We start from the raw sequence: 21,153 nt of genomic DNA, 5'->3' as shown, positions 1-21,153 counted from the left end.
ATTGTGTTTTATGTTTCGGTTCATACAGCTTGGCCTTTAAGCAGATATTGAAATTATACAGCTTTCCTCACCTAAAGAGTTTTTTTTTTTATTAGATATTTAGGTGTTCATAATCAAAAACTGTAAATGCTATGAAATTAGCCTGGTTTTAAAAACATAGTCCTGTTTACTGGAACAATTGGAGTTATATTAAATAATGTCCAGGCTAATCCATGATTTATAATAGGAGTGGATGGTAGGCAAAAATGTATATCCATTATAAAAGAAGTCCACATGGCTCCAGTGGGTAAATAAAGACCTTCTGAAATGAACCGATGTGTTTGTGTTAGAAAAATATCCATATTTTAAACCTTTATAAACTGTTATCTCTAGCTTGCGCATTCACGAGAGAGTGGCGTCCCAGTTTATGACGAAAAACTCAGGCACAATCTGGACTTTTATTATAATGGATGGGTGCAATTTTTTTTGGACTTCAAATTTTGGGCTACCATTCACTCCCATTATAATACATGGATTAGCCTGGACATTATTTAATATAACTCCACAGAATTTCATATACACCTAGGATGACTTGATGGTAAGAAAATAATTTTTTGGGTGAACTATCACTCTAAAGATTTGTTTTTAAACTTCAGCTGCAAGATTGGACTATGGACATGATAAATAATGTCTAAAATCAAGTAACTTATTGAAGAGATTTTTAAATGACTTAAGATTTATGTTTGATATATCCCTTGCAGTTAAGGAGGAACCAAAACCAGATGTACTGTAGGAATTAGAATATCATAGAGACTCCCAAACACAATAGCAACTGCTTAAAAAAATATGCCAAAATCCTATTTTTTCTGAAAATGTAAAGAATCCAGTTACTGTTGAAAATATATGGAACACGTTTTTGAGAAAAAAAAAATTGGTTGCAAAGAACTGGGTCATGTCAAGTCTTGAGAATAAAATTTGTTGCACTTACACTGAATTTTACTCCCACTTTTACTGGACATTGGTATTGAGAGTTTCATTTAATAGTCATTAAAGGTGCATCTGAGGAGTGTGCTTGTGAGTTGTGACCTTTTACTTCTCTTGTGTGAAAGGGACAAGAGAGAGCTCTGTGGGAAGCACACCTAGCAGTAGGGCTGGGATAAACGATTATTTTTTAAACGAGTAATCTAGTGATAAATTTTTTCCATGCATTGATTAATCTAACGATTCATTTTTTCAGACCGATTCGATTTTGATTATCTCCCCATTAATTGACTACAAACAATTTATACATGTTGATTTACATATCTGAATGAAAAAAACATGAATTCCTTAACATTGCAATATGTTTATTGCTCTTAAAATTACAAAATAAAAGACTGACTAAGAATGCATTACTTTGCACTTGTATAGAGATAGCATTCAAGAAAACCTTGAAGCCTTGAAAACACATAGCTTACTGAAAAAAGCTTACTGAAAACATAGGGTTCTTCTAGCTTACTGAAAAAAGTTCTTCTTTCAGATGAAAATAACAACAACTTGATGTCTAGCATTCAATAAAAAAGGTCACCCAAAATACTTGTTTAGAGCATTAGAGCAATTGAAAGAATACAGTAACCAATGTAAAAAAGATCAATGCAGAAAAACCCCTGGATTGGTTATATAACGTTGGACAGAATGTTGATCCGGCCATCGCGTATATTCAGCGCACATAAGGTAAACGTTTTGCAAACGTTTTTTAGAGAAATGAAAATCGATGACCACGACGCATTGTCCCAGCCCTACTAGCAGCTGTAGAAGTTGTGTGAAGATGTACAGCGGTGTTAGGCCTGACCTCAGCCTCATTGTTGAGCATCTAACCATTAATTTTTCTGTTTTGTATGTGGAAGCACTGGGCGTTGGCTTTATCAGAATACCAGAACGAGTCGGCGTACACCAACATGTCGTGACATGCTCTTTCAGACCAGCTGATAAAAACTTAACAACTAACAGATGTAGCATTTCATTTTGCTTTCTTTCTATTCATGCGTTTCCTCAGTATTTATTTTCCTTTGAGCATGTAAGTGGAACAGGGAAACCGAATGTTTATCATAAGACTTATATTGAAGTAATTTTGAGTACTTTTATGTTTTTTGTCAATTTTTAAGCTTGATGGCCCCTACCATCTGTTTTTAATGTATCAAAAACAGTGCTTAAGAGATTCCTCAAAACATTTTCATTTGTGTGTCAGTGAGGGTCATGTGAGTTTTAAATGACATGTTGACTAAAGAATGACATTTTAAATTTCTTTTATGGTGAACTCTTGCTTTTAACTGGAATAGGAGGAAGCATTTTAGCATTGTGTAAAATTACATGTATATAAGCATTAATCACATCAAACAAATCAAACTGGAAAACAACGATCAAAAATAGAAGTGTTAATTTGTTTGTGATGCTTGTGGGTGAGATAAAAGTAGTTTTTTTTTCTTATCTATGACAAGCTACGTGCTATGGTTTGAGCATCTAATAATAGTAATATTCTAATGTCAGAAATGGTTTCAGATCCAGTTTCTCTGTTTGACAAGTTTTAAAGGCTAGTTGAACTGATTAAGTTAGGCCACCATCTTTGCCTCAACACAAGACCTGTCTGTCAACATTCATGAAAATCGCATCAGTCTGAAATATTCTTCTGTCATCTTAAAACAATTTGCTTATCTGATGCATTCCTTTTCGGGGTTTCTCAGGCCTTTGGAAATGCCAAAACAGCATACAACAACAACTCAAGCCGCTTTGGGAAATTCATTCAAGTGAATTATCTGGAGAGCGGCGTTGTGAGAGGGTGAGTCATCCATGTACTTCTGCCCACAGCTTCTTATCAGTTCCATAAGTGATTTTTTGAACTTGGTGCTAATGTATTTTATCTTTATAAGGATGTTTATTTAGAAATATTATGTACCGGTAATACTAATAAGTAATGTTCATATCCACCATACAACATTTGTTGATCTCATTCCCCTGCTTTTCAAAATGTTTTCAGAAAAAACCAAACCTAAATTGCATGCCACTGATCTGAATTGATCTAAAATTCCCTATACTGTTTTCTCAATGTTTTAGGGCTGTTGTTGAGAAATACTTACTGGAGAAATGCCGTCTTGTGTCCAGAGAAAAAACTGAAAGGTAAAAAAATGGAAAACAATTCTCTTTATCCATTTTACATTTTAATTGAATGTGTTGGAGATGTGAAAAATGTATCACATTGACATATATTCCATGTCTGTTTGTTATCTGACTTTCAGGAATTACCATGTTTTTTACTACCTTTTGATTGGAGCCTCAGAAGAAGAGAAAGATGAGTTCAAGCTTCTGCGTCCTGAAGAATACCACTACCTCAAAGAAGTAACTCTCAGAACAGCCATCATTTAGAATTAGTTTTCCCTAATAAAGCCATTTTAGTTTCATTTAGTGTTCATGATGCTCTCGATTGTCTTTTGAGCAATTGTGAAATGAAACGGAGGGCAACTGAAGAATTCTTCTTAAGCTTGTCTTTTTTTTTGTCCTGATAAGACATTGTAATAATCAAATTATTTTAAGACTATGAAGACTACTCTATATTTCTTATTTGTATAGCAATTTATTAATACTTACTGTATGTCAACAGTTCCATTAATTCTTCACCCTTCTGCCCCTCACAGGAAATCCCAATTTTAGAGGATCAAGCAGAAATGAAGCATGAATTCAGGAGACTTCATCAGGCCATGGAGATGGTTGGTTTTCTGCCTCCGACCAAGAAGCTGTAAGTGAGAAGTAAAATAAATATTCTGATGGTGATGAAGGATTGTCTCGGAGGTTAAATTATAATGTTTATAATGAACACGAACCTTATTTTTGGATTATGCTTTATCTGTAATATTTATTTTGCTCTGTTAAAAACATTACATTTACATTGAACTGTACTTTTAACAATTACCCATAAATGGTGTATATATATATATATATATATGTGTGTGTGTGTGTGTGTGTGTGTGTGTATATATGTGTGTATATGTGTGTATGTATGGGTGAAATTCTGTACTTGTCACGGCGGGGGAAAATATATCAAGCCTTTTTAATTTGCACTTAGCTCTTTTTTGCCATGACAACAGAATGCAATACTGCAATGTCAGACCTCACACATTTCAATCATTATGAGCTGTCTTCTAAGGAACAGCAGTGTTTAATGCAGTACTGCAACGTCAGTGTCACCTGACACATTTAAATCATTATGAGCTGTCTTCCAAGGAACAGCAATGTTTCCTTATGCAAATGTGCCGGTTATATAAATCTGTTAATTAATAATTATTTATACAGTGTTAGAAATATAATTATTTGACAAAACAGGAACTTTTTAAATGATTCAAGATCTATTCCCATGTGTCATTCGATTTGCATTGTTACCTTAAAAAGTACCAAGCATTCTATTGCAATGTTTTTTTTGGACGTAATTCTTTAAGGCACCTTGCAAAGAAAGTCAATATTTTTTTATAAATCTAATGCATATTTATTGTAGTTCAATTATTGATGGTCTTTTTCAGGATATTCTCTGTGCTCTCTGCCATTCTATACCTGGGAAATGTGACGTATGAGACTAAAGTTGTTGGCGAGGGGCTTAAAGTTGGGCCAGATTGTGTTCTTTCTGCTATCTCGGACCTTCTTAAGGTACCACTGGCCACTTTAGTGTTCAGTATAAATTCAGTACAAGAGGTGGAACCTGCGACTTGGTGTCATTGTTTTTCTATTCATTGTGTTATACAGCACAGAAACGTAATAACATAATTCCTTTAAATAGTAATACTCCGCAATAACCCCACCCCAGTTCTTTGGAAATACTGTGCTGTGACATTAATTAATTTATTGGTTCACCACAACTACTTCATCATCACTAACCGAAACCCAAATATGCATGCACATTTCATATTCAAAACATTGAAGAATCAACAAAACCTTTGATGATTTTGATTTAAGAAACTGAATCATGATTTTTTTAGCAGATCACTCTTAGCAGTTTTTTTTCTTTTATATTCTTCACAATTGGCTTTCAGATTTTCCAAGTGGAACCCCTTACCCATTTTGCACTTGAGTTATTAGGAATCGTCATTTAAAGGATTTCACAATCTGTGAAAATCTATCAAATCAGGTGACAAATTTCTGTCACACTCGGTTTAAAAGCTTTTTTATGTCATTTCTGTTGAATTACAGATTAAAGTGGAGCTGCTTGTGAAAGCACTGACTTCAAGAAAAGCCGTGACTGCTAATGACACACTGATCCTGCCTTATACCCACAGCGAGGTAAATTTGTCTTTTATGTGTAAGGTGGTACATATATTGCCATTTGTCTACTCTGTACCATCCATTTATTGACTAGTCATGTGTTAAATGCATATCTGTCATATTTTATGTGTGAAGTCAGCTGTTTGAAGAGGCCTGTCTAGCACCTATATTTGTCATTTCTGTACTCTTAAGAATCTATTGACCTCATACTGAAACTGTTGTCTTCAGGCCATCACTGCCAGAGACTCTATGGCCAAATCTCTGTACAGTGCCCTGTTTGACTGGATTGTCCTGCGAATCAACCACGCTCTACTTAACCAGAGAGATTTGGAAGAGTCTGTCCCAGTATGGATCCTTAATTTAAACAATCACTGTATTGTTTGTTATATTTTATTTACATATATGCAATTTATTTGGAAGGACTTGACTTGATCTATTCAGCTGGTGGCAAACGGAAGGACATTGAATTTTATAAAATATTATCTTCCTCGCAGTGCTTATCTATCGGTGTCCTGGACCTATTTGGATTTGAAAATTTCAAGACGAACAGTTTCGAACAGTTCTGCATTAATTATGCCAATGAACAACTACAGTGTTACTGTAATCAGCGCATATCTAAACTTGAACAGGTGAGTTCTGATGACGAGTTTTTGTGATGTTGGATTTTGGTGGACGGGAATTTCTACAGCATGCACCTCATGCTTGCATTGTGTTTTAGGAAGAGTACGTGGCAGAGGGAATCACATGGCACAATATTGACTACCCTGACAACATTGGCTGCATCAGTCTCTTCAGCGAGAAACCCACCGGGCTGTTTTATCTGCTGGATGAGGAGAGCAAGTGAGTTCAGTCCCATAAAGAATGGCTTTTTAGTACTACTGTTCTTTTAGTGGAAAGTGAGGTTGCTTAGATTTTACTGTGTTTTAATTCTTAAATATTTAGAATATACTTTGCAAAAAAAAAAAAGACTAATAGAATATTAGTTCCCGGAATAAAAAAAGCTTTTTAAGATTATTTTTTTTCCCTGAACAAATACACAAAATATTCACATATATATGAAATATTGTTAAAACCATGTGCACACTGTGAAAAACCAATGAAAAAGGTTTATCATCTGCTAATCCACTACTTGAATTATATCTTGCAGATAATGTAGTATGGATAGTACAGAATGTGAATTGTTAAGACTCCTCTCATAATATCTTTTTTTTTATGGGGTTTCTAGTAGTCCAGTAGTTAATATTCTGTGTTATTCCCTCTCTAGTTCTCCTCAAGCCACCGACAGCACTCTACTAGAGAAGTTTAAGCAGGAGCACCAGGAAAACCCATTCTTTGTGCAGACCCCAGTGCAGGAGCCAGCTTTTGTTATCTGGCATTTTGCTGGCAAGGTCAAATACCAGATAAAGGTAAAGGAAAAGACCCTGAAACTTTTTTTTTTTTAAATTGTAGGAAAACAATACTAAACCGCCTTTGTGATGTTGCTGCCCTATAGGACTTCAGAGAGAAGAACACCGACCACATGAGGCCGGACATTGTTTCATTGCTTCGAAGCAGTGAGTGCAGTTACCTGCGGCACCTGATCGGGGCTAATCCAGTGGCTGTGTTCAGGTGGGGCATCCTTAGGGCCACCATACGCACCCTGGCTGTCTTTAACAAGGCTGGACGAAGCTGGGCAGAAAAACATCCAGGTAACGTCTATGTGTTCTACTAACACATTTTACTTACAGCTTACATAAGTGGATTGCCATTGATTTTAACATGCTTGTTTCCATATCAGATCAGATCAGGCGCTACTCCAGGAACTCTCTTGGGAAAATGAAGAGTCCCAGCATTGTGGTAGATGGGCTAAAGAGGTAAATGGACTGGATTAATTCCTGTAAATGTGTGGCGTCTTGATGGAGCAGTGGATTTAAGGCAAATAACATTGTTTATTTTATATCTATACAACTGTCCATTTACCTGCTCAAACTGCATTTCGATCTCTACACAGTCCGGGCCCTTTGATTGACTTTTCTTTTGATCGGTCTGAAGAGGGTCCACTCGAAGTCTTTGAAGACATTTTTGCAACTTTTGAAAATAAGAAGTACGTTCACAGTCGCTCAAAGTCTTCATACCAGGCTTGTAATCTTCTACAGCTGATGATAATTTTTTTCCTGTGAATTAAGAGTCTAATGGTTTTTCTTCTTCACTGGATTCTTTGTGAAATGGGTGTTTGGACTGACTAATTTCTGCTGTATACTGTCTTTATTTGATCTCTTTTCTAAACATTTCTGATTTGGGGTTGGGATCAATCAGGGAATTGCATGCCAGAGTCCTCCATTACCTTAAGCAGTTTGGTGGTGAAGTTCCTCAAAAGTTGCGTCTATCCACAATTTCTGTGAGGAAGTCTCGTCTCTTCTCTCCGTGAGTGGGCCACATGTTCTGTGACCATCTGTCTGTGGCGACACCACTGCTCTCTGTTTCAGCTTGTGCTTATGTGTAATTTAATTTGAAAAAATCAACTGAAATATTCTGTCCTTTTCTCTCTCTCTCTCTCTCTCTTCAAAATCTTAATATTTTCAATCAAAATCTTAATTGTGTGTTACCACTATCTAGGAAGAACAGGCCAAACAAGCAGCTAATTCCTAAGGTAAATTCATTCATCAAAACTTGTTGTTGTAGTGGGTTTTGCTAAAGGATACTATTTTTAAACCGTACTGAAGGAGTGCCCATGTACGCTTGATACTTGTTGGCTGTCCAGCTTATGAATAACAACAAAAAAAAAGTTAGTTTACTATTCAAAGTCATACATTGTCACAATTTACTGTATATTTGTCTACAAAGCTAATGTCAAGTATTTCAAAAACACACACATAATTGTTGTTGAAAATGCAGCTTTGCCATTACAGAACAAAATAAACACAAATATATTAAAATAGAAAACAGTTATTTTAAACTGACTTTTTTTTTTAAACATATTTCTGTCATATATATTTTTATATGAATATATGTTATAATACAAAATATATATGAAAAAATGTAGATGCCTTTGGATCACTAGATTTATGTGAATTATTTTAGAATTATGAGAAATAAATTTAGTTCAGGTATATCCAAAGTTGTACATGGGCGAGACTCACTTTGGAAAACGTAATAGAAAATTCATATTTTCTACTGTGCAATACATGTGTATTAATTTTCCTTGGTTTAAAATATGAGAGTGCTCTGTTTTCTGTACAGAATCTCATAGATTCACAATCTCTGAAGTTCATTATGGACCTGACACAGCACAATCGAGCGAACAGGTCTCTGCTCCATCTACACACCACGAAGAAACCTCCAAGCATCAGCGCTCAGTTCCAGGTTCAATATTATTATCTTAGTGTGGAAACCATAAGCTCCTTCATTATAGAGGGCTCATAGATCGGTTTGTTCCATCTCTGTAAAGCCTCTTTTATGGTGGTTGTAAATTAGATAAAAGGTTCAGAGCCCCTAAGCTGTGGGGAGGTCTTGATATGATTTGCAAAGGTTTAATGGATGCTGATGGACGAATCAATGAGTCACATGCGTTCATGTTTTAAACTGTCCAGGCATCACTAAGCAAGCTGTTGGAGACCCTGAGGAAGGCTGAACCGTTCTTTGTCCAATGTATCAGATCAAATGCTGATAAGGTATGGTGGAGAGCTATTGTACGTTTTGCGATTTACCAATTTTATTTATTGGGTCAAGGATCTTTTTTTTTATATATATATATATGTTGGTGAATGTGTTTACAGAAGGAAATGCACTTTGATGACGCTCTAGTCCTTCAGCAGCTGAGGTACACAGGCATGCTACAGACGGTTCAGATGAGGAAGTCTGGGTATGGAGCCAAATTCACCTTCAAGGTAATGTAATATGGACTGAAAACTTCTCAGCTGATATTGATATTTGCAATAGCTTTTTTTTTAGGTTAATTTGCTTAATTCGTTTTCGTTGATTAATAACCCTGTTCACCAAAAAAGGAACATTTGCTTTAATTTATTAATGTCATCCAAGATATAGATAAGGTTGTTTTTGTATCGAAAAATATTTGATATCTTGCTCTGTCGAAAGAATGAGAGTCTAAACAGCTGATAAAAACAAGTAATTGACACGACTCCAGTCCATCAGTTATTGTATATTGAAGCAAAAAGCTGTTTGTTTGTAATAAAAAAAATCCATCTTTAAGATGTTTTTAACCTTAAAGTGTTGTTTCTGGCTAAAATGCATGTCCTCTATCCATAATATTGCTTTCTCCAGTGAAAAAATCATATTGACTGAATCAGGAGAGAAGTATACACAGATTAAGCACCGTTTACAAATGAAAACCGTTCAAAAAACAAATATGTTGGTGGATGTTTGATGTAAGAGGACAACAAGGGATGGATCCTTAACCATTTTGTAATTTGAGGAAGTTTTATTATGCATCATGGACACAGATTTTGCTCCTAATATTCTATTATTCTGATGATCAATTGGTGAGCAAGTGATTTAATGCTAAATCTCTCCAAATCTGTTCCGATGAAGAAACAAACTCTTTTGAGTGAAATGTTCCATTAAAATTAGTTATTTAGAAATAATACATTTTGGAACCATGAATGCATATAAATCAAGGTTCTTATTTAACAATGTCACTGCAGGAGTTTACAGATCAGTTCAGAGTGCTGCTGCCGAAGGAAATATCAACACCTCAACAGGACATCACCAACCTGCTGACCAAAATGGGCTTACCCAGCTCTAGTTTTCAGATTGGCCGAACCAAGGTATATTTCACTTACACTCTTCTCTTACACTCTTTTGTCATTCAGATACAACTTTCCATAATTGACCATCAAACTATGTGTACAGGTGTTCTTGAAAGAGTCGGAAAGACAAATACTTCAGGAAGTCCGTCATAAAGAAGTGATGAGGAGCATCATCATCCTGCAGAGATGGTTTCGTGCCTGTTTGATGAGGAAACAGTATTTGCGCAGAAGGGAAGGAATTATAAGCATACAGGTACTATTTGTTTGGTTGACCAGGGGTTGTCTAGCAATAGTCAAGTAATATTCTAACCTTTAAATAAATATAATAATTAATATAACCTTCAAAAGTTGGGGTCAGTAAGATTTTTTTATTTTATTAATTAATACTTTATTTAGCAAGGACACATTAAACTGATCAAAAGTGTCACAAGATGTCCACTTTCCATTTCAGCTTTATTTTCATTAGTGAATCCTGGAAAAATGTATAATGGTTTGCACAAAACAATGAAACAGCACAGCTGTTTTCAGCACTGATCATTATAAAAGAAAGATTTATTTCGCACCAAATCTGCATATTCAAATGATTTCTGATGTGTCATGTGATTCAGTTTTTGCATCACAGGAATAAATTATATTTTACAAAAGAAAAGTGTAATTTTTAATTTAATTTAGTTTTAATTTTGAATTGTCATGAGTCTCAAACGGTTTGTGGACCTGGTTGGGAAACTCCAATAAATGAAAATGTTTCTGAGCAGATGTTTCCTCTCTCATCCCTCAGCGATCATGGCGTTATTTGCGGAAGACATACCGAAGCAGTGCAGCTACTGTGATCCAGACCGCATGGCGAAGGTCCAAGGAGAGAGCTGAATATCTGGAGAAGCAAGAAAAGCTCAAAGCGCAAATGTAAGTCCAAGTTACCTTTTGAGTGTTTTTTTTTTTTTTTTTTTACTTCCAGGTAAAACAATATTATTAATTTTGATCTTTCTTTCAGATCTCAGACAGAGCTGGGCCATTTGAACAAGACTGAGGAAAAAAACCCAAGTCAGCCAAAGCCACAGCCTCCACTGCCTGATGAATCCCTCACAACTGAACAAAAGAAGACAGAAGAACTGAGCCCGCAGTCAAACACAGGGACCAAGCCTAAGGTCACAATACATCCTACTACAATCACAAAGCAACTCATCATCAATGAGGACCAACCCATTCGAGATGATACACACAATATTGTCAATAAAGAAGGACAACCATCTCCTTCAGGCCTCCCTCGGCCTGTGTCGCTTCCACTGAACCTGGGCCAATGTGGTTCTGCTGAAACTCAAAATAATGTACACCTACAACGTCACGACAGGACAACCAGGTTGAAGGAGATTCCTGAAAAACAGAATGAGAGGAGGAGGGACGTAGCACACGTGGAGAACGTCAGTGGTGGGAGGCGAAGACTTCAAAGCCTGAGAAAATCGGGTATACGGTGAGAGTTTTGTTTTGGTCATTCTTTTAAAGTAAAAAAGGTTATTTTTTTATTAGGTGATTCTCTGGAATGCTTCTTTCTGTAAGCAGTTATTTTTGTATAACCACTAATCTGTATATTTGACAGTTGTTCCGGAAAATATCATAAATGTTTTATGTCTAATAATTTATCTTTTCCCCGTGCCTGTAATGACTGGCTGATTATTACATTATTCCTTATTTATATGTTACTATTTCATATATGATAGGAAATGTGGCGTTTCCCAGTCCCTGGATAATGTGTCCAGAATGAGTTCTTCAGAAAATGAGGTACTGTTTAAAAATGAATTTTGATCTGTCTGTTAAATCCAAAATGTTGTGAAAGCACCAAAACAAAATAGCAAAGTGTACACTTGCATTCATAAAAAATGATACAGTTTACACAAAAATATTGAGCAGCACAAAAGTTTTCTTTATAATATGAAATGTTTCTTCAAATTGGCATATCAGAATGATTTCTGAAGGATCATGTGACACTAAAGACTTGAGTAATAGCCGCTAAAAATTAAGCTTTGCCATTACAAGAATAAATTACATAAAATGTATTAAAATAGAAGATTTATTTTATGTTATAATAAATTGAACAACATCAAAGTAGGCACACCACAGCTCCAGAGATATGAATTGTGTTCTCACCACAGATGACATTTCGAGCTTAGACTCTTTTCATCAGACGCTTAAGCTCAAAATACACCTGTGGTGAGAACACAAATATTCACAATTATATATTATCTCTGGAGCTGTGGTGTGTTGTGCCTACTTTGATGTTTTGTTCTCATTTTACTCTTAGACTGTTTTATGTTATAATAATATCAAATAATTGTAGCCATGGTGAGTGTAAGAGATCCTTCCAAAAACATTTAAAAAATCTTACAAACTGCAAACCTCTAAACGTATGCAAGTGTACAGCAAAGATGCTGTACTGATTAGTTCACAGTGTTTACGCATAACTGGATCAGCAGGTACAGGTGACGTTTTTTTGTTATCCTCATCTAAACCGGTTGACGTATTATAGGTTATGGTTCACAACCAAAAGAATTTCGTACACGGGCACCGGCAAGCACACTAGTTCAGTATCCGCATTGGAACTGGAGACTGTGGTAAAAGACTGCAACAGCTAACATACCATGACAATAAGCGTTAGTTGAGTGTAGAAAATTTCAAAGACTTCTCTTTGGGAACCAGGCTGATCCTGTTCTTGGATGTTTCTGACTGGAAGTCGGTTTTGTTTCTGACCTTTTTTGTTTCAGTTGACATAGTACACACACTGAGGCTCCTGCTAGGTGTGCTAATTAGTGATTATAGTAAATAAATGTAAGAAGAATAATGTTGTGGTTGCTTAGTTGACTCTATTTTTGACTCTATATACCTAAAACTGGCCAATGCTTTTGATGTTTGTATGGCTTCAACAATTGGCATCATTATAGAAGTGATTTAATCATATTTTATAGTACTGATTGGGTCTTAAATAATATTACATACTAGATTATTTTAATCATGATCATGTTCTATTTTATATTAATTTATATTCTTCCTCAACTTCCTCAACTCCCACCTTTAACAGCTCCGTTATCTGTTTTGTAAGGTTTTAGTTTCTTATTTATTTATCACAGAAAATGATCTCAAATATTGAATACTGTGGCTCTGAAGAGCTTTGCCAGCTAAATTAACAGTAATTTCATTAACAATTGTCAGGCCTTCTGCAGGTTTTTGAAGACACATTTTGTTCCTCAATATGAAATACTGCTTAAATTATATAGCCCATAGCAGAAAAGGTCAACATGGATCTTGGAATGCAGTGTGGGAGGTTGGTGGTGGTACTAATTTAAAGAAATAAACCCAGTCTATCTGCATTATCAGGGAATATTATGGTTAGAAAACCTTTTTTGCTAAATGGTTGTCAGCTAAACTGTTGTTTTACATCCGCTTGAATGTGATCTTGCTTTATCCTGAACTGTCTGTATGTATGTATGATGGGACCATGGGTGTTACATTACGTTGGGGACTCGGGGGACGTGTCCCCTCCACTTTTAATATCACGGAAATTCGTCTCCCGCCCTTTTTCAGTCAAGTGTGTTTGCTTGAAGGTTTTCAAGAGCTGGTCTGGTGTGAATAAGTATAGATGTAAACTCAAAGATACAGGATAGTCTGTGCATGAGCTAATATTTTATTCGGACCCAGGAAGCCAGATGAACATCACGGAGTGTTAAACATTCATGCAGTGTGTGTTTCATTCATACTCGAAGCCAGAGTGCGTTCTTGCGCAGAAAGTCATACCAGGTAATTCCTAATATGGACAAAAGCCTCCAGCTATCACTGTATGAAAACAGTTGTTTGTAGTATAAAACAAATCATTATTATTTGTTATTGTCCAGCAGTTATAGATTTCTAAGAAATTTGAGAAAAAAATTAAGTTGCCTATACACTACCAGTCAAAAGTTTTTAAACTGTAAGATTGTTAATGTTTTTTAAAGAAGTCTCTTCTGTTCGCCAAGCCTGCATTTATTTGATCCAAAGTACAGCAAAACAGTAAAATTGTGAAATATGTTTACTAGCCTATTTAAAATAATTATTTTCTATTTGAATATATTTTAAAATGTAATTTAAATCTTTTGTAAAATTATGTCTTTATCATCAATTTAAAGAAACCTTGCTAAATAAAATTATTCATTTCTGTTATTTATTTTCCAAAAAATAAAAATGATACTAACTTTTTTTTTTAATGATATAGTGTATAATGTTGTAAAAGCTTTTTATTTCTCATAAATGCTGATCTTTGGATCCTTCTATTCATCAAAGAAATTACTCATTTGTTTTAAATATTGACAATCAGCAAATCATCATATTAGTATGACTTATTGAATAGAATGAATTAGGGACTAGGGGTAACAAAGGGATGTATACTATAAAAACTCATTGTTATGTGTAGTTTTGATTGGAGTGATTGTCAGGCATTCAGGGCTTGGATGAGTGAGCCACTTTTTTTTTCTTCTGTTTCATGATGATCATTTTCAGTAAGTCTCTAAACATGCTTTGGTCTTTCAGATCCAGTCACCTGATACTGATGGGTACAAGAGTATCACAAGGAGGACAAGTGAAGGAGCACCAACCGTCACACCAGAAAGGTGATCGGTGCTTTTCCATCGGCATGTAACTTTGCTGAACCTTGCTGTTCTAGCCTTTACTTGAAATATCACAGCTGATTTGTTTTTTGTTTTGTTTTTTTATTATCGGTTTTAAAAATTTTATAATACATGTAAGTGTGTTGTTGCTTGCATTTTACTTCATTTTCTGTTTATATCCTGCAGAGGGGGATTCCTAAAGTTTTTTAAAAGGCGCCTGACACCCCAGGATGGGAATGTAACTATGGCGAAGACACTGGCAGAAAAAGTGGAACTAGGTTGAATTATTCATCAAGACCCACTTAATTCATTCAGAAATATTTAAATTAATAATTTATTGTATTTATTAAATAAATACATGCACATAAAAATGTATGAAGTAGACCAGTTGTAAGTACTTATTCCAGTTGCAATGACTTCCCTCTTTTTCTCTCATTTATCTCGGTCTCTTCGGGCCAAAAGACGGTGGCTCTCACTCCAATTCTCCACGTATCAAGCACTCTGCCACTTATCCTGGATCCCGTCACAAATCCACCATTAAAATCAGCCGAGCTACTCGTGTCCAGGAGAAGTGGAATGCTTCGCTGGACAGAGAGATCACTAACAGTAATGAACTTCGCCTATTGGATGAGTTCTTGGGAAATCAGGTTTGTGTTGATATTTATTCTTCATCAGCATTCTGAAAGGTATTTAGATTTTTGGATTTGACACTTTAGTTGTTATAAATGTTTCCTTTAGCTCCTGATAGTCCTGATCCTGATAGTTTGTTGTTGGTAATCACTTTGTACTTTTAAATACTTCATCTGATGCTATGGTTTTGAATCCAGATGAACGATCTAAGCACCCGCTCAAAGGAACTCTCAGAAACCGAGAAAATCTTCTTTTTAGCCACCACACAGTTCAGAGACACCATCAAATCCATGTACTCTATATCAGTAAGTTGATCTGCACTCATCTATAACCTTACTCCCATCATAGTTTCAGAAATGCAGTAGATAAGTTACGTTTTTTTGGAAAGTGTTTGAAATGATCTGTTTCCTGTGCCCAAAAGAATCCCAATATCGGCTATAAGGACCTGATGTCAGGTTACCAGATGAAGGTATCCAGTTTTGCAGGGCGAGAGAAAGCATCTGAGGTGCCGCTGGTGGTAAATCTTTTTCAGTCAGTTCTGGATGGATTTATCAGGGGAGAGCTCAAGCGACTGGAGACAGAGCCTTGTAAGGTAACTTTATAAGTTGTAAATATTGCCACAGAAGCTTAGCTTTGCTCAAAAATATTTATGAGAAGGTAAGTAATCACCAGATCCTCAAAGAATCTAGGCCTGTAGAATTCCGTAACGACTGTACATTTGCACAGAAACACAATTCCCAGTTGAATCCAATTTTGCTAATTCTATAATGCTTATGAAAACATTTCTTATACTTACCAAGGCTACAATTATTTAATCAAAAAGAGAGTAAAACCGTTAAGAAATATTCTGTTTTTGTAGAACCTCTTACAAAATAAATGTTTTGTAACTTTATAAATGTATTTGCTCTTTTATTAATCTGACCCAAACTAGTTATCATTTTGCCTTGAATTTAGCTTATGTTTACCTCTGTCTAATTTGCAGGTTAAGGAGAGGAATAGAAGAAATTCTAAAAGAGATAAATGTGTAAGTTATTTTCCTGAAATAGAAGCACATTAATATTTGTAATAAAGGATGTGAATATTTATTGCACCTCTTCCAAAACCTTTTGTTTTGTCTGTAAGCCTGATAGCCCACTGGGTCACTTATTTAGCACATACCAGGTGACTATTATGCAATCATGTGACCAGTGTAGCTCATACATATGGGGAATGGAAAAGGCCTTCATGTGCAGCTGTAAGTATCCACCGTCCTTTTCTTTAAACACTAATAATTGAGAAGGATTCAGTGGTACCTCATTTATGCTGTGTTTTCTGTTTCAGCTTGTAAAATGGTCTGTCATAAGAAGTGTCTGAGAAAGATAACTGTAAATTGCACGGGTCACTGTGACAGGAAGGTGAGCACTGTTGTCCTTACTTTACGTAGTATAACTCCATCGCATATACCCAGTGACATTTTTGTCATCATCCTCGCTAACATGTTAGTGTAGATAATGACAGAAGTTAAATTTCTATTTGTAATAAAAGATGTGTTGGATCATATAGTTATAGTTTGTATGTTTCCATTTATTTAGAAAGAGGGTGAGCAGACACTCCACTTTGGTGTATCTCTCTGTGCCTTGGTGCACACGGCTGAATCGGTCCCCTTTGTCATGGAGAAGATGCTGGTACATGTCGAAATGAACGGACTGTACACAGAGGGCATCTACCGCAAGTCTGGCTCAGTCTGCCGAGCCAAAGAGCTTCGCCACATTCTAGAGAAAGGTGATGGTGTGATTAGATTTAGATTGCTCTTTAACACCTCATTATCAGAAATTAGAGGGTACTTCCTTCAAGTAATTTTTTTTAAAAGGAATGGTTCACTCAGAAAATGTAATTTACTGAATATTGACTCCGATGTAGATGATTTTGTTTCTCTATTGGAATAGATTTTGAGAAATGGATCATTACATCGCTTAAATGGATGGATCCTCTGCAGTGAATGGTGAAGAGTCCAAACAGCTGATAATACAATTAATACTACTACAGTCAATCAATAAACATCTTGTGAAATGAAAAGCTACATGTTTGTAAGAAACAAATCCGTCATTGAGATGTATTTTAACTTCAGACTGGTGCTTCTGGGTAAAATATTAGCCTTCTATCCATATTGCTTTGTTCAGTGAAAAAGTCACCTTGTCTGATATAGGAGAGAAATATGCATAGATCAAGCACCTGAAAAAAATAGTTTTTTTTTTTTTTTTTTTTTTTTTTTATGTAAGAGGTGCAAGATGCAAGAGATGGACATTATCACTGGAGAAGACATTTTTTGGCCAAAATGCATTCAATGTTGGATTTGTTTCTAACAAAGCTTTTTACAATACTTAATTTGATGGGCTAGAGTTATGTGGACTATTTTCGTTTTTATCAGCTGTTTGGACTCTCATTCAGACAGCACTCATTCACTGCAGAGGATCCATTGAGGAGCAAGTGATTTAATGCTAAATTTCTCAAAATCCATTCCAATTTTCAGAAGATAATTATTTATGAGTGAATTGTTCCTTGATAAGTTTAACTACCTTTGTCATGTGTTACTTCACTTGAAAATCGCTGCTAGTCTTTCATGCATTAAAAGTTTTTAATCTCTCCAGATCCACAGGCCGTCACTCTTGACAATTACCCCATCCACACAATCACCGGCTTGGTCAAACTGTGGTTACGGGAGCTACCTGAACCACTTATTACATACAACCTCTACAGTGACTTCATGTATGCTGCAGGTAGGGTTTTGGCCACATGTAATTTTGGGTGTGAAGGCTAAACATTTATCCCACATATGTTAAAAAGAATCACACATTTTATTTTTTCTCCTCCAGATCTCCCAGAAGCATCTGAGCGGTTGCGTGCTATCTACCGAAAGTTGGATGAACTACCTCCCTCAAACTTCTCTACTCTTGAAAGGCTTATTTTTCATCTTGTGAAGTAAGGAACCATTGCATATGACTAAGGTGAATATTAGAAATCCTGTGCATTGCCTAATGCGTAATTTCTTTTTATATTTAGAGTGGCAAAAGAGGAAGCTCACAATAGAATGTCGGCTAACGCTCTGGCTATCGTGTTTGCACCCTGCATTCTACGCTGCCCAGATTCTTCTGACCCTCTTCTCAGTATGAAAGATCTAAACAAGACCACTCTGTGAGAATCATTTTGGTTTATTTGTGTTCATTTATGACTAGATTGTTTGTCTGGTTTGACATGGTGCTAATGGTTGATATTAAAATAGTAAAGGGTACAATACAAAATTCATCAATTGTGTAAGCAGCCAAATTGTTAATTGTAATGAACAGTTAATTGTTAATTGGCCAACATTTTGCTAACATACTATGACAACATCGCCTCATATGAAACTTATGGTTAACATTTATGTGCAGCTTTGTGGAAATTCTGATTAATGAGCAAACAAGGTGCTATAATCAGAAAATGAAAGAAATTCAGCAGTTGGAAAATGCGGAAGCTATGGCCATTAAACAGCTCAAACTCAGAAGGCAGAACACGGTAAGAAAAACTTAACATACTACAGTAGATAAATATAAACTACCATTTAATAAATAAATAAATGAAATTAGTGCTTTTAATCAGCAAGTAGGCATTAAATATATCAACAATGACAGCAAAGACATTTATAAGGAAAGAATATTTTTGTTTCAAATAAATGGTGGTATTTTTAACTTTGTCACTGTTAAACCTTAGTTTAGATGTCAGGGATCAAATCTTCTAGTGGAAAGATGATACTTATTATTCTGATTGTGTGATTCTTAATGAATCTGAAATATTGTGTTAATTATTTTAGTATTTGGTAGCCATTTTATAAAAGCAGTAAACCTAAATGGCAATGCTATTCTGAATACCATCATAGCTGTAGACACCCAACCACACACTGTGGCTAACTATTCATAGTGTAACAAAGCCTCATGTACGTTATCTGTTAAATGTATGTGCAATTTTTAGTCTAATATTTTGCCACTTTGGTATAACAGCTTGCAGAGTGCACCTCATGGCTCTCATCTTACATCATCTCATGATTTCATTTTCCATTAGATATTTGAGCGGCCCAAATTAGATTCAGATGTTGCCTCGAAGGAGAGCGAAATCGAAAAGAACCTGCTTGAAAGAATCAGGTCCATTAAGAAGGAAAAGTGAGTTGAGAAATGAATGTTTAACATGACATTTTTTTTGTTCTTGCTCCTGGGAAAATAATTGAGAGTTATTAGTACATACTTCTATTGTACCATTCAAAACCTATTCTGTTTGTGGTTTAGGAACGATTTGGCCTTTAGACTACCTGAGTTTGAACAGGATAGCTCAGACACTGAGAACATGGACTCCGAATCATTAATCAGCTCTGAGAGTCTACAAGAAGACCATTTTGTGAGTTTGGACACGGAAGGTCAGTACTGAGGTACAGGACATTTTAATAACATTATGTTTGGACGTCCCCGCACGCTCTTTGATAAAGAAGGCTTGGATTTGGTGCTTTTGTGGTGAGCCAGTTGTTGAGCTTGAGTTATTTAACCTGCTGTTTCTCTAACCATGGGTTTGCACTGCTGCTTTTACAGAAATTTTACAAGTTTGTGTTAATATATTTAGTCCTCAGTGGCTAATCCATAGCATCTCTTTCAGCAAACACTGCCTTGAACAGCTCCAAGCCAGAGAAACCTTCTAAACCTTCTGATTCAACACAGGATCCTAAAACAGAGACCAAACAGCCTGCTGAAGAGTTGAACCAAAACCTCTCTGTCTCATGCCAAGGTGGAGTCCAGTCCAAGTTTGTTACCCAAAGCCAAGACGTCCCAGAATCCCTCTCCGCCTCCTTTTCTGCAGGTAATCAGGGCAAGAGATGTCTTTCAGACCAAGACATTCCTTTTATAGATGAGGATGTTTGACAATAAATTACACCAAAAATAAAAATGTTTCTTTCCTGCAACGGATCAAGCAACAGTCGATATCCCATTTCTGACCATATCAACTCTCATATGTTTTGAGGAATAAATCAAACACTTGGTTCATGCATGCTGTCTTAAACCATGTTGTACTGTTGTGTTTGTAGATTACATTTGTAAATGTACAAAACTTGGGTATATTTAAAATAACTTTAAAGCCATAATTAATTTGTGTTATGTTTTGCTAAGATTATTTAAACATTCCTTATATTCTTGGCAACACTTTGGTAGGTTCAAATATTTTATTAACCGCTACTTTTTTAATATTATTGATAATTAATTTTTGTCTAAAGCAACTTTTTGTGTAGATTATATTTGAGTGGTCTGGGCCTCTATTATTGTTTTTTTTTTTTTCTTAGGCACATTAGAGGAGTCATTATTCTCACAACCAAGAATTGTTCTCTTAATGCATTATTATATTCATTGTTTTCTGTGAAATTACTGTAAGTGGTGTATGTCGTGCTTCATATGTGAATATTTTTATATTGTTAAAACTTTTTATTTGAAGATTTGAAAATGTTTTTGCATGCATTTTTAATGTGCACTGTTGAAGTTGCAGCAAGATTTTTTTTTTTAATGCAGTTATCCATGGCAGATTCTAAGATGCTTTCTCGTCAGCAGTCAAATTACATTTGTTTTAAGAATAAATCTGTAGAAAAATGTTCATCATGAAGGCAGATGTTTTATATTGTAAGGATAGTATGGATATATTCTGCTCTAGTGAGGAGAAATGGTAAAAACAGGTCTTAAAATTGATAAGCCAATGCTGCATATTGAAAACTAGAATGAATTAGAACACACATTTTGTTTTAGAAATCTTAATACATCTAATAATTTTATGTTATGGGAATTGAAATCAAATTACTTGAATTCCGCTCTTGGTATTGAAGACATAAAGTTCCTGCAAAATCA

General features: G+C 35.4%; 1 protein-coding gene across 10 annotated transcripts in view; it reads left to right on the top strand.

The window, feature by feature from the left end:
- LOC128031712 (unconventional myosin-IXb) overlaps positions 1-21,153 on the top strand; it is a 26,432-nt gene extending 5,279 nt beyond the window's left edge. For 7 of the 10 annotated variants that reach the window (XM_052620116.1, XM_052620093.1, XM_052620078.1 and 4 more), the window contains exons 3-41: positions 2,700-2,794; positions 3,070-3,132; positions 3,252-3,351; positions 3,648-3,748; positions 4,527-4,650; positions 5,191-5,280; positions 5,491-5,607; positions 5,757-5,891; positions 5,981-6,102; positions 6,527-6,668; positions 6,755-6,950; positions 7,040-7,115; positions 7,253-7,345; positions 7,558-7,665; positions 7,858-7,891; positions 8,482-8,604; positions 8,832-8,912; positions 9,018-9,128; positions 9,903-10,025; positions 10,111-10,260; positions 10,786-10,910; positions 10,999-11,475; positions 11,723-11,783; positions 14,559-14,638; positions 14,822-14,913; positions 15,098-15,282; positions 15,463-15,570; positions 15,687-15,857; positions 16,248-16,289; positions 16,388-16,499; positions 16,586-16,659; positions 16,837-17,026; positions 17,893-18,021; positions 18,118-18,223; positions 18,305-18,436; positions 18,673-18,796; positions 19,340-19,437; positions 19,561-19,688; positions 19,922-21,153. In XM_052620116.1, coding sequence (XP_052476076.1) covers positions 2,700-2,794; positions 3,070-3,132; positions 3,252-3,351; positions 3,648-3,748; positions 4,527-4,650; positions 5,191-5,280; positions 5,491-5,607; positions 5,757-5,891; positions 5,981-6,102; positions 6,527-6,668; positions 6,755-6,950; positions 7,040-7,115; positions 7,253-7,345; positions 7,558-7,665; positions 7,858-7,891; positions 8,482-8,604; positions 8,832-8,912; positions 9,018-9,128; positions 9,903-10,025; positions 10,111-10,260; positions 10,786-10,910; positions 10,999-11,475; positions 11,723-11,783; positions 14,559-14,638; positions 14,822-14,913; positions 15,098-15,282; positions 15,463-15,570; positions 15,687-15,857; positions 16,248-16,289; positions 16,388-16,499; positions 16,586-16,659; positions 16,837-17,026; positions 17,893-18,021; positions 18,118-18,223; positions 18,305-18,436; positions 18,673-18,796; positions 19,340-19,437; positions 19,561-19,688; positions 19,922-20,184 — 4,881 coding nt within the window. In that variant the 3' untranslated portion in view covers positions 20,185-21,153. Of the gene's footprint in view, positions 1-2,699; positions 2,795-3,069; positions 3,133-3,251; positions 3,352-3,647; positions 3,749-4,526; positions 4,651-5,190; positions 5,281-5,490; positions 5,608-5,756; positions 5,892-5,980; positions 6,103-6,526; positions 6,669-6,754; positions 6,951-7,039; positions 7,116-7,252; positions 7,346-7,557; positions 7,666-7,857; positions 7,892-8,481; positions 8,605-8,831; positions 8,913-9,017; positions 9,129-9,902; positions 10,026-10,110; positions 10,261-10,785; positions 10,911-10,998; positions 11,476-11,722; positions 11,784-14,558; positions 14,639-14,821; positions 14,914-15,097; positions 15,283-15,462; positions 15,571-15,686; positions 15,858-16,247; positions 16,290-16,387; positions 16,500-16,585; positions 16,660-16,836; positions 17,027-17,892; positions 18,022-18,117; positions 18,224-18,304; positions 18,437-18,672; positions 18,797-19,339; positions 19,438-19,560; positions 19,701-19,921 lie in introns of all 10 variants that reach the window. The other 3 variants (XM_052620133.1, XM_052620123.1, XM_052620142.1) reach the window with 2 other exon arrangements.

Source organism: Carassius gibelio, chromosome A2 (assembly GCF_023724105.1).
Source record: "Carassius gibelio isolate Cgi1373 ecotype wild population from Czech Republic chromosome A2, carGib1.2-hapl.c, whole genome shotgun sequence".
Classification (NCBI taxonomy): Eukaryota; Metazoa; Chordata; class Actinopteri; order Cypriniformes; family Cyprinidae; genus Carassius; species Carassius gibelio.
Note: the sequence above shows the minus strand (reverse complement) of the source record. Positions and strands in the feature narration are given on the sequence as shown.